At 39.5% G+C, this 12,306-nt stretch overlaps 1 protein-coding gene across 2 annotated transcripts in view; it reads right to left on the bottom strand.

Moving 5' to 3' along the window:
• nrap (nebulin-related anchoring protein) overlaps nucleotides 1–12,306 on the bottom strand; it is a 23,900-nt gene extending 11,594 nt beyond the window's left edge. The window contains exons 1-24 of one of the 2 annotated variants that reach the window (XM_023268289.3): nucleotides 12,292–12,306; nucleotides 10,599–10,677; nucleotides 10,334–10,422; nucleotides 9,566–9,660; nucleotides 9,193–9,280; nucleotides 7,790–7,894; nucleotides 7,221–7,328; nucleotides 6,923–7,030; nucleotides 6,725–6,829; nucleotides 6,535–6,642; nucleotides 6,326–6,433; nucleotides 5,986–6,093; nucleotides 4,775–4,891; nucleotides 3,873–3,977; nucleotides 3,541–3,648; nucleotides 3,165–3,269; nucleotides 2,877–2,975; nucleotides 2,616–2,720; nucleotides 2,394–2,501; nucleotides 956–1,063; nucleotides 679–876; nucleotides 469–573; nucleotides 278–376; nucleotides 89–193 (exon numbers count right to left, since the gene is read on the bottom strand). In XM_023268289.3, the coding sequence (XP_023124057.2) occupies nucleotides 89–193; nucleotides 278–376; nucleotides 469–573; nucleotides 679–876; nucleotides 956–1,063; nucleotides 2,394–2,501; nucleotides 2,616–2,720; nucleotides 2,877–2,975; nucleotides 3,165–3,269; nucleotides 3,541–3,648; nucleotides 3,873–3,977; nucleotides 4,775–4,891; nucleotides 5,986–6,093; nucleotides 6,326–6,433; nucleotides 6,535–6,642; nucleotides 6,725–6,829; nucleotides 6,923–7,030; nucleotides 7,221–7,328; nucleotides 7,790–7,894; nucleotides 9,193–9,280; nucleotides 9,566–9,660; nucleotides 10,334–10,422; nucleotides 10,599–10,608 (2,394 nt within the window). In that variant the 5' untranslated portion in view covers nucleotides 10,609–10,677; nucleotides 12,292–12,306. Of the gene's footprint in view, nucleotides 1–88; nucleotides 194–277; nucleotides 377–468; nucleotides 574–678; nucleotides 877–955; nucleotides 1,064–2,393; nucleotides 2,502–2,615; nucleotides 2,721–2,876; nucleotides 2,976–3,164; nucleotides 3,270–3,540; nucleotides 3,649–3,872; nucleotides 3,978–4,774; nucleotides 4,892–5,985; nucleotides 6,094–6,325; nucleotides 6,434–6,534; nucleotides 6,643–6,724; nucleotides 6,830–6,922; nucleotides 7,031–7,220; nucleotides 7,329–7,789; nucleotides 7,895–9,192; nucleotides 9,281–9,565; nucleotides 9,661–10,333; nucleotides 10,423–10,598; nucleotides 10,678–12,291 lie in introns of those variants that run through there. The other variant, XM_055004829.1, reaches the window with a different exon arrangement.

Raw genomic sequence — 12,306 nt, 5'->3', positions numbered from 1 at the left:
AAAAGCAGTCTAATTAACAAACTTGCAGTTCTCTTATATATGCCAGTGTTGTTCTGAATTGCTCTCATTGCTTGTTTAGTGAACTCACCCCACTGAGGAGGTCAGCGTTGGCCTTCGCTTGTCTGAACAGAGGCTCATCTTTGGTCATGGTGTACTGATGCATGATCTGCTCCGTGTTTGCTTTGTACGCCAGCTAGAAAATCAGGAAGATGTCTATCACGAGAAGTGCCCCATAATGAAATGTACAACAATTATAGCTTTAAAGTGGAGACCTTACGTCGCTCTGCAGCTCCTGACTTTTCTTGGCGTGTTTGATGGAGAGATCGTCGGCCACCTGGGTGAACTTTATGCTGTCTGCCTTCTGACGGTATTTGGTCTGAGAGAAGAGGCAAAAGCAGATAAACAGTGTGCCTAAAATGGTGCAAAGTTGAGGCAAATTTGTCCATATGTGCGCATATTTGCACTGACATCACTAAGCAGCTCTCCGGCTTTCTTGGCCTGAGCAATGTTGAGGCATCCTTCAGTCTCCCAGCCCACTCCTTTCATCCAGCTCAGGTCTGAGCGATACTGGTTCTGCAGAGCAAAGGACAGAAGGGGTCAGCAACCTCTGACACATTTCTTTTTTGCTTTTTCTTCCATTCTTTGCAACTATGTAAGCTTGAAACTGAATTCTCTCACCTCACTCTGCAGGGAATAAGCCTTTTTGGCCTGCTGGACCTTGATGTCATCGGGCATTACGGTGTAGTCATGGAGCTTTGTGCGATATTCCAGGTCACTGGCAAGCGCCTGAGCCTTCTTGGCGTGGCTCAGGTTGATCATGTCCTTAGGAAGGCTGTACTGGGCCTGGCTCTCCTTGGAGCCCTTCTTGTACTCAATCTAAAGTGGTAGCAATAACATGCATAAGTACGTGTAATGTTGTTTACTGAAATTACTGATTAAAACAGCGTCTGCTTACGTCACTGCTCATCTTGGCCACTTGAAGCGAGTGCAGAGTCTTGGAGTCGCTCATGTTGACTCCCACTGCCTTCTCCTTGTTCTTCAAGTAGCTCTCTTTGTATTTAATCTGAAACACACGCCCATCTGATTTAATGTCCCGCCTTCAATCCTCCATTAACATCACCGGCACCGCCCTCACCTGGTTCACATCATATCTCACTAATCGACAACAATTCATCAAGGTCAATAACTGCACATCACCCACCGCCCCCCTGTCCCATGGTGTCCCTCAAGGATCAGTACTTGGCCCCCTCCTCTTTATCCTGTACCTCCTCCCCCTCGGCAACATCATCCGCCGCCACAACCTACACTTCCATTGCTACGCCGATGATATCCAACTCTACATCTCCACCAACACCACCGCCACCACCACCCTCCCCTCTCTCTCCAGCTGCCTGGCCGACATTAAATCCTGGATGAGGAAAAATTTTCTCCTGCTAAACTGTGACAAGACTGATCTCATCCTTATTGGACCTAAATCACTCACACCATTTCCCCACCCCCCCATTACCATTGATAACACCACCCTATCTCCTTCTGCTCACATCCGCAACCTCGGTGTGATATTTGACAGCAACCTCACTTTTGAACCCCACATTAATCAGATCACCAAAACTGCCTATTTCCATCTCCGCAACGTCGCCCGTCTCCGCCCCTTCCTCTCCTTCTCAGCCGCTGAAACCCTCATTCATGCCTTCGTCACTTCCCGCCTTGACTACTGCAATAGCGTTCTCTTCGGCTCCACCTCCAAAGTTCTCAATAAACTTCAACTCATTCAAAACTCTGCTGCCCGACTCCTCACCCGAACCTGTTCTCACGACCATATCACACCCGTCCTGCGGAACCTCCATTGGCTCCCCATTTCACACCGCATCCAGTACAAACTGCTTCTCCTCACCTTCAAGTCCATCCATAATCTAGCCCCCTCTTACCTTACCGATTTGCTCCTCCCCTACACCCCCCCCAGGAATCTCCGTTCCTCCCACACAAACCTCCTTTCCATCCCGCACAGGACCAGCCGGCGACATTGGGGGGACAGAGCCTTCGCCATTGCCGCCCCCACTCTCTGGAACTCACTCCCCCATGCCCTCCGTGACTGCACCAACCTCACCACATTTAAATCCCTTTTAAAGACTCACCTTTTTAGATCTGCTTTCCTTAAGTGATTCTGTATTTTATCTTGAACTTGTTTACTATCTACTGATTTTAATTATCTGTTTTGTTCTATCTTATTGTATTTTATGTACAGCGTCTTTGAGCTTTTGGAAAAGCGCTTTATAAATAAAATTTATTATTATTATTATTAATTTCATTTACCATCTATTACATTTGATAAAACCCACTTGAGGTTTTTGCTTAGAAGTCAACTCAGTCTCAGTAAGCATGTGTGAACTCACGTCACTTGCGAGGTCTCGGGAAGCTTTAGCTGCTCTGACACTCAGGTCGTCCACGCCGATGTCACAAGCTTTAGATTTGGTCTTCTCCCACTCCTCTTTATATTTTATCTGGAGCAACAGTAATGGATTTGCGATTCAGAACTTGGAGAGTAAAAGAGGTGAAGCGTGCATACATACACACAGTGATGGAAACATGCACACGTGAGGAAAGTGTGAACTTACATCACTACACAGGGCAGCATTGGCTTTAGCCTTTTGGATTTGGGGTAGATCTTGGGATAGAGTGTACTGGTGCTTCGTCTTTTCATAGTCAGCTTTGTAATTTAACTAAGGGACACATGGATTACATGTTTACACAGTGTTGACTTTAACTTAGTGCTCATTAGTGCAGCTTGTTGCCAAAAAGTCCTCATAAAGTTCATTTTAAATAAAGTGCTCATTATTTGTTATTGGTATTATGCGTTTGTTGTGCTGTTTACTTACATTGCTGACAAGCTGAGCATTTTTCTTGGCTAGAATGATCTCAGGTGTGTCCGTCACTGCCTTGTACTTGACCTGGTCGATATGTTGCCTATAATTCTTCTGCAGACATAAGGGAAAACGTGAACAAAAGCTGTGATAAATTAGTCACATAAATTGATTCCTCTATCTGAGCACTTGCATTCATATTTTAATGCTTTCTACTTCCATTTAGGCTACAAATGTATAAATTTTACTATTACTATCGTAAAATTGACACGCTGAGCTTGTATTATAGTTGGAAGAACGTACATCTTTCAGTGGGTCCAGCTTCCTTTGGCTTTGGTAACCTGGTGTGAGAGTGGCTTGGTAGTTGTATTCCCCCTGCTCCTGTTCACAGCCTTGTTTATAAGCAATCTGAAATATGCAGCACAAGAACACCATGTCCATGATATCGCTTACACAGCAGCACTACGGTTATTAATATCATAGTTTATAATTCCATTTTTATCAGCTGTACGTTAAAAAGGCATTTGCACAGACAATAACACAGTATTCATAATTCCTATGGGTTTTTAGGGCTTTTAGTCTTTGAAAGAGAATATGTGCTGAAGATTAATAGGCATATACATTTAAATGTCATTGGAGAAATTTAATATGAACCAAAATCCAAGGAAAGCAGACTTACATCACTTGCCAGCTTCCTTGCTTTCATGGCATGCATGGTCTTCTTATCGATGCCTGAGTCCTCATAGTGGCCCTTCATGTCACTGGTGTATTTCTCTTTATATTTGTTCTAGAAAAAACATTAAAAGATGCAGAAAAATCTGTAGGACTCTCTAATATAATCATGATACAGAATCACTTACATCATCATATGAATACATAATATTTACAATGTTTTCATTTTCCAGCATCATCAATTGTTATAAGGAAGTTTGAGGTTTTGTTGCCTACTTGTAAGTCTAAATTACTTTAAATGTAAAATAAAATAAAGAAAAAAGTTGCCTTTAGACTCACATCACTGGTGAACTTGGCAACCTTGGCAGCATTTTGAAACTGTGGTGTCTCACAGAAATTGATGCTGTGTCCTTTGGTGTTCTCCAAGTCTTTCTTATACTCCACCTGTTAGTGAATATACAAAAATATAGAGGTAAGTTGTAACATTTCTCATCTCAACCCCCCGTTTTGTGTTTTTGACAGTCACGGATAATCCTTCTGGGCCCCAAGGTGCCAGCCATTCCTTCATGTTTGTGCTAAATATACAGTAAAGTGCCACAATCACTGACACTCCATCATAACTCAACAGTCACTGAGACAAACCTTTAATCTTAAATATGCTTCGCTGAGATTAACAGTGACACCATGGTGCCAGCCCTAAACATTCAAGTTAAGTCCAAGACATTATTCACAGAAAACAAAAAAAAAACCAAACAAACATGGAAATATCTTTGCATATTTTTAGTGCAAGATGAGATACATTCAATAGATGCCAGTAACTAACATTTGCATGTTATAATTCCAGGGCTCAGAATAGACATTTAAGAGTGAAGCACTGTGTTCCTGTGTGAGGTAACATTAGTTTGATGGGATGTCCTGTGGCCTTGGAGGTAAGCTGTAACCCCACCACACAGGCATGTCAGAGATCCTGAAAATGCCGGTTGGGTGGCCTCGTGTCTGCTGGAAACTGACACAGTGCGCCAGTATTTCTAGCTCTTACACACACAGACACACACACTGACCAGCAGCATTACATTTAACAGAAGATGCTTTGCAATAGACTTTGTGTAGACTTGCTACACAGACAAACTTTAAAGTTAGCTTCATCCAGACAATCTCTAGCTCGTCCTTTTTTTATTACCCGAATAACGCTAAACCTGCAGTACAGTACACATGCACTGTGTGAATGTCGTGTGTCTCACCTCACTGACTATCTTGTTGATTTTACGGGCGTTCTTCAATGCCAGATTATCCTCTGAGGTCAGACTATGGAAGTGTGATGTACCCTTCATCTTGTTTAAGTCCTTCCTGTATTTTAGCTGTGAAGGGATGAAAGGCGATTCAATGCGACAACAATGCAGAAAGAGAACATGTTGTGTTACTGTAGAGCAAGTGATTAGACGCACACACACAGTCTAATTCAGTAAGGGTGGCGAGTTTAGAGAATGATGACACAGGGAGGACTCCTCATTGTTGTCCCTCATCTATTCTGCCCAGCGATGACAAGGCCAGAATGACAGATGACACCGAGGCTCTTACACGTTACACTTGCAATGTTTTCACAACCTAAACAATCAGTTCACATGGTTACACAACTGACACAGGCTCCCTTTTCAACTGGACAACATGCAAAAGTTCAGATCAACCATCAACCATTTACACAAAAAAAGACATTTCATTAAGGACCCACTGTACACGGTAAAAATATAGTTTTTAACTGATTATTTTAAAAAATTGTTATTTTCCTGTTTTATTGAATTACAGATAATAAGTACTAAAATCACAGAATAAAGTATTAATTTATACGTGACTATAACACTACCATTAGTTTTTCTGTATTTAAATCAGCAAAAATATCATTATTTTCCCGATATTTGGCGTTATTTGAAATAAAAATTATCTATATTAAGAAATAAAAATTTGTAGATAATTTTATTGTTATTTACAGATTTTCTCTGTTTTGTTAAATTATTATAAAAATATTTTTAAAAGCAAACTTACATGCCGACTGTAATAAAAAAAAGGTAAATAACATCCACATCAAAAATCTGTATTTTTTTTTAAAAATACTTCATTCTTCCACAATGTGCGACTCCAAATGACATTAATGAGCTAAAAATATCATTATTTTACAGATAATTGCTGATATTTTGCATTTATTATTATTATTATTATTATTATTATTATTATTATTATTATTATTATTCTTTTTTTTTTTTTTTTTTTTTTTTTTTTAACAGTTTTTGAAGGTTACAGCAGTCCACCATACTTGAACGTATTTTTTCAGTCACTCTTACTGCCAGACTTTCAACATTTTTTGGACTGTTTTTTGCAGTTTGTGCTTACCAAAGATATTTACAGCTTCGTAGAAGTTTGATGTAAACTCTCATGTTGCATGCAATTTGATACTCACATCACTTGCATTTTCCTGCGCCTTCTTTGCAAGATAATAACCAGGTGTGATCATGGCAGGGAAGCTTCCTTTGCCTCGCTGTTGCTCATACTCCTCAGTATAGGCAATCTGTTAATAGAAGAACAATTACTTACTTCAGTTCACTTGTTATCCACAGCATACACATGTAATTCATAAAGCACTGCATTGCATGTTGAATCTGACACACGTGAATAAATGAATGCAAAAATGAGAACACCAGCTTTAAACAGCATTTAATTATTGCCTGTCCTGGTTATTTTATCTGGTTTTGCAAAAGGCTATCACATGGAGGATACCACAGTAAGAGTAATTTGCTTACCTGGCTGAAGTTCTCTGCATTTTCTCTGGCATGAACAGCCTCAGCTACTGCTGCCTCAGCACTGGCTTTACCCTTCATCTCGTGTTCATACATCTGACGATACTTTATCTGGTACAACGTAAAAAAACAAAACACCACCAGCCATTAATTAGGGTCCTGCCACACTGTTTGTATTCATATGTGTGCTTTTTTTTTATTTTGCTGCTTACATCACTGGCCTGCTCAGTGGCCTTCTTAGACATTTGGTATCCAGGTGTGAGATGTGCAGGGAAACTACCTTTCCCTCTCTGCTGCTCGTATTCTTCTGTGTAGGCATACTAAGGGAAGGAAAATCATGATTAAGGCACGTGTAAAGTAAAGTAAATCACAGTCAAATTCATTCATTAATGAAAGGCTTACATCGCTGACTATTTGTCCTTGTTTCTTGGCCAGAAGCACCTCGGGGTGGTCAACAAACGTGGTGTACTTTGAAACTCTCTCTTCGTGTCCTTTTTTATATTCCAGCTGAAGAAAATGGAAACATTCAGAGAAAGAACAGAATAATTGTAGTTTCAATTTTGACTCTCTGGTCAAGAAAAGCTAATTATATTCACTTACATTACTGGCCAGTGTATTGGCTTTCTTCGCAGCTTGGTAACCTGGTGTGATCATTGCAGGGAAGCTACCTTTTCCTTTTGACTGTTCATATTCTTCTGTGTATTTCACCTGCCAAACAAGCACAGAATCAGCCAGGACGTTTGACCAGTACTGATGCAAAATACAGAGTTACGCTTTCTTTTTATATAAACCAAACCACAGTCCACTCTCGGATTAGTACAACTATATTTAATTGAAGATAAAGTTTGGTTTAATGAAAGGAGAGAAGCTTCTCTGAAGAAAAAATAAGTGCACTCACGTCACCGATGTTCTTCTGTGACTGAGACATCGTCACTATCTCCTGGTTGGTCACCATCCCTGAATACCAAGTCTGCTGCTGTGAGAACTCAGACTGAGACTGAAAGGCCTGTTAAGATATACAAGATGAACCTGATCAGTTTAAACCAATACTGAGAGGCAATTCTGCACTAAATTCTCTATTATATCAGCTCAACCATGGCTGCTACTTTTTTGGTTTACTTAAAGTGATGGTGCAAATAAATCTGTGTATGCTCATGACAATCAGAACATTTGGCTTATTTCTCATCTTATATTGACAACTCTTCTGCCTGATCACTATGGCTTTATATAAGATTTCCACATCCAGTATAATTAAATGTTAACGTTCAGTTGTAGCAGTAAAACCTGTAGATATTCAGATCTACCTGGAACAAGAGGGCACAGAAGTTCGATTTTTTTGCTATATATAATAAATATAAGCAAAACAGCAAAGTTCAACAACTGTTAATTATTTAATTAAGGATCAGAATTTGGGTTGGAACTCCCTTTAACTGGGTGTAATGGCCAGTTTCATAAGCGGGAGCTCACCTGGCTGGCCATCTGATTGGCTAGGCGAGCCTTCTCCAGCTCCATGGCTCTCATGTCACAGTGGAAGGTGGACATAAAGCGTTCACCATCTTCGCGATACTTCAGCTACAAGTGCACACGGACGACAAGCATTAAGCCAAGGCCAGCACATGTTTGCACATGCACACTCCAAGACATGTGTTGACAGCATCCAATTTGGAGTTGGATGCTTGAAATTGACAAAAAAAAAAAAAAAAGAAAAAAGAAAGGAACAACTATGCCTGATTTCAGATCAGCGGTGCCAAATCTCACCCTATTCCTATGTTGCTGGAGAACCTGAGCTCAAATGCTAAATGATGAAGGGATAATATTAGTGTGCAGGACTTGCCAAGGAAGATCCAGAATAGAGCTCTCATCCTTTAACAGTAAATATGTGCAAAATTAACATTAGAACAGGTGTATTGCAGATGATAAGAGACAGAACTGATGCTTTTTTCTTGATCATCAATGCTTAAGAGCTAAAAAGGAACACAATTTTCTGTCAAAACTCAAGGGAAACATTAAGTTTGAGCTAAATGTCACCAAGGAACTGATGATACCAAGAAAATACAGACTCTGCATGTGAATCAAAGCAAGATTTTTGGAGAGTTCGGTGTGATGAGGTTGAGGTCTGAAGTCAGCCCTGAGATCAAATATCAGCATGTAAAGTCCCATATCTCTCTAGTGGCTTATAGATGTAGCTGATGAGCTTGCTAGCCAACTGCTAATATAAGCATGACAACGTTGCATGAACTTGTAGACACAGACAGACTCAGGACAGATGGAGACAGGTGGCAGGGCAGAGGAGAGGAAGGGATGCGAGGCTGTTTTTCCTGATGTATAATTTTAGCCCCCTGAAGCATAAAGTGGGCTAAGCGATGGGGGTGTCTCGCCTCTGTTGGAGGAACAGAAATAACCTGAGCCACACTCTCCATTCCAAACCACTGCCGTCACCACAGACTCAGAGCAGCAGTCCACCTTCTCTCCTCCACTCATAAAGACCTTTATGATCCGACGGTAATAGATACATCAGCTTCGGGTCAGATCTAGAGTTTTCTGACCGTGTGATGGCTTGTGCGGAGGAATTGCCCATTTCCAACAAATATTTGGGATTTTAAACCCATGTTATAGCACTAAATGAAAGTAATATTGGTATACTTCTAATAAATTAACTTCAGCTGGAATGCAAGCGCTGGTGACTATGATGAATATCAGTCTCTACAAAAAACTCAGCCATACCAAACCAGTGATAAATGGCCGTTTCACTCATGGCATAGACAGTGACTTATGTTGGCCTGTCAACGATGCTCACTGAGTCAGAAGGAAGTCAAAACATTTTATTGTTATGTGTTGCTGCTCTGTTTTTGCACATGACGTCACCTTACCTCACTGCTCGCCTTGCTTTGCTTCTTTGCATTGATGTTGATGGGGGTCTCGTAGACACTCGTGAACGTGTTGTTTCTCGGATTGTGCCTAAAGGGATTGAATAGTCATTTTCAATCACCAATCTTATGAGTCACAACGGGACATTTTACTCTGTCATATCGGGAAATACACAGGTGTAATTGATATTAAAAATGGCTTCACTGCATCACAACCATGGCTTACAGGGACATTGTTGACAAAATGTGCTTTTTCTGTGCCTTTCCTGAAGTAAAATGTCTGCAGTAGAAATGGTCTACTGAAATATTGTTCTATTTTAACGCACAAGCCTGATTGTTGATCAGTTTATGCACAAATATAAAATCTATTACTTACACTGAGCAGTATGGCCTCTTCTTGTGGCTGACAAAGTTGTTAGCTGTGAGGACCATCTTGCAGACATCACAATGAAAACATGCTTTGTGCCAATTCTGACAAAAGAAGAAAAAACACTCATATAATTTTAATATCTGAAATCTGAAGAAACACAGCTTGAATGTAGTTTAGCAGGATAAAAATGTTTAAACCTCTGACTGGTAATTTCAGATACATCTGATTAAAAGGCTGGTGAGTCCCAGAATAAATGTGGTCCCCAAATGGACCCACTGACTCAAATATAGCTTTTATGTGACTGTTAAACTGTATACCCCTTCTTTTCTGTCTAACATGTTAGTTTTTTAAAAGATGTGTCATGAAATAGTTAGCCATGTTTTTGGATACAAAAATTACAAGGTAGCAGGGAGTAAAATATGTTAAACAGCAATATTTGGGTGGGAAAGCATTTACATGAGTTTTATATCAAACACAGGCTCAGTATAGCAGCTTGAACTTTAGTAAGATGTAAATATAAATATTTTTTCACATCTTTAAACTATAGTTTATTGGAAGATGCTACATTCCTGTACTGTTCGGACACAAGGTTGCATCTGATGAATATAAATACCTTGAATGCCCTAAATGTTATCTGATTTTTTCCAATTCTATCATAAATCTCATGTTTCTGAGGTTGACTGTTAATATACAACATCTACAAATGCCACAGATTCCACCAACAATTTCACTCTCAGACAAATGTAAAATCGACTGCCTAAATTTTTGTGTTACCTGGTCGATGCAGTTAATCTTCTCTGCTGGGTAGACCACAAACCCACACCTGGCACAGGACTGCATGATGAATCCTTTTCCCAAAAAACCTTCAGGAAAAAACAATGAACTAGCGTGAACCAAAAGCAAGAGTCAGGTCAGTGAGGCAGACAAGGCGACAGTTTAGCCGAGGAGCTGGCAGTGGCTCCCAGATAGTCGTAGTAGTGTGTCTCTGGTGGGGGTAAACTTAGCTCTGTGACTGTCAAACTCTGAAATTGTCTCTTACTTGACACCATGCCCCAGGTTGGACCAACCCCTTTCCATGCCCCATGTCAGAGGACTGGCTGAGTCCAGCTGTCTGTCTGCTGGAGGAGAGACAGAGTGACAGAGAGTTCAGATGTCACTGCATATGTGTAATGATCCAGAGTTGGACCACTAGTTCAACTTTGGGCACTTTGCCATGATGTCAAGATATAAAAGCGTGATTCACAGTGTAATAGTTAGGCTTCATTAGTCACGTATGTATGCTGAAACATAGAAAGACTGGACTTCAGTAGTTGTCATTATACAGAAAGAAATGACATAAAAGAAGAAAATCTATATATGCAACCAGTAAAAAAGACAGGAAAGTTAAACAAACACAAAGACAGTTTCATTCACAAAAAACGGGAATGAATTCTCAAAGGAGTCCCAGAATCATTGCAAAAGTTCCTACTTATAGCCTATATACAGTATGTGAACATGTTGTCATGTTTTTTCATGTAGCCACAATGATAAAGACTTTTCATTTTGCACCATGACAAAGCAATGCATACCTATGTGTAGATGTGATATAGTAATTTTGCAACAGCAGTGAGAGAAATTATTTTATAGTACAAACAATTATTAAGTAATAAAACAAATTAAAGAATACAATGTGTTTTTGTAACTCTTCAGGATCATTAGTTTAGGATACTAACAGTAAATGCATGATGACCATCCAATGGGGTCTCTTGCATTTTCTGATGGATCAGCTGCTTTATCCAAATGTGTTTATCGTACCTAATAAGTACTGAAAAAGACTGACTCTGAGTGGTCTTTTCAAACTTTCTGTATTGAATAAACTTTATTCCTGACAAATAAGTGGAAAACAACAATTAAAATATCAATAAAAAATACTCACAAGTTGGAGTTATACTAAAAAGCAAGAAAAAGCAGATTGCTGTCAACTGGGCACAGGTCCAGGGACTTGTTAGAAAGTCAATCAAACTACCACAAAGGGGCATATAAAATACTGACAAAAAGATACAAAATGTCCCAAAAAACTGTAAAGAGATTTACTATTACCAGTAAAAGCTGTAAACAAACCGCAAAGAGAACCAAACTACTGAAAAAGAGTTAGAGAAGCAACAACAAGATGCAAACTAATAATGGAAAAATGGAAACAACCACAAGAGACACAAAAACACAACAGAACTGGGGAGCATGAAGTGGTAAAAAAAACAGCCATAGGTTTCACAGAATACAATTCCAACTTTACATATTTGTATTTTAATTTAGTAAACTGAGCGATTTCACGAGAGAGTTACGTTCTAGTGGAGAAAGCGAAAACTTAAAAGTGATTTAACAAAATGCTGTCCATGAATGAAAAAATTTTGCATACCGAATGTTGAGACTGATTAGTGTCACTTCGATTATCATCAAAGTGGATAGTATATTAAAGATTAAATGAGTAAACAGAGGTAGCAGCTTCAAAAATTCGATAATTCAGACATTTTTGGGTCATTTTACACTCTAAGAACATGCTGTTTCTGCTGTATGTTTACAAAACACACACTAGCTGTCTACGAATTTGGAAGCACGACAGATAGCAGGTTGTGTTTTATCGAATATTTTGAAATACACTTCTCTATGTTTGAAATACAGCACTTAAAGGGTGCAAACGAAGCCCTTCTCCAGTTTAAGTTGTTCAGTTTTAGACTTCCAGAAAAAAAACTTACCTTCAATTGTAGTTT

The sequence above is a fragment of the Amphiprion ocellaris genome, chromosome 18, assembly GCF_022539595.1.
Source record: "Amphiprion ocellaris isolate individual 3 ecotype Okinawa chromosome 18, ASM2253959v1, whole genome shotgun sequence".
Lineage (NCBI taxonomy): Eukaryota > Metazoa > Chordata > Actinopteri > Pomacentridae > Amphiprion > Amphiprion ocellaris.
The sequence above is the reverse complement of the archived record's forward strand: the minus strand, read 5'-3'. Positions and strand labels throughout refer to the sequence as shown.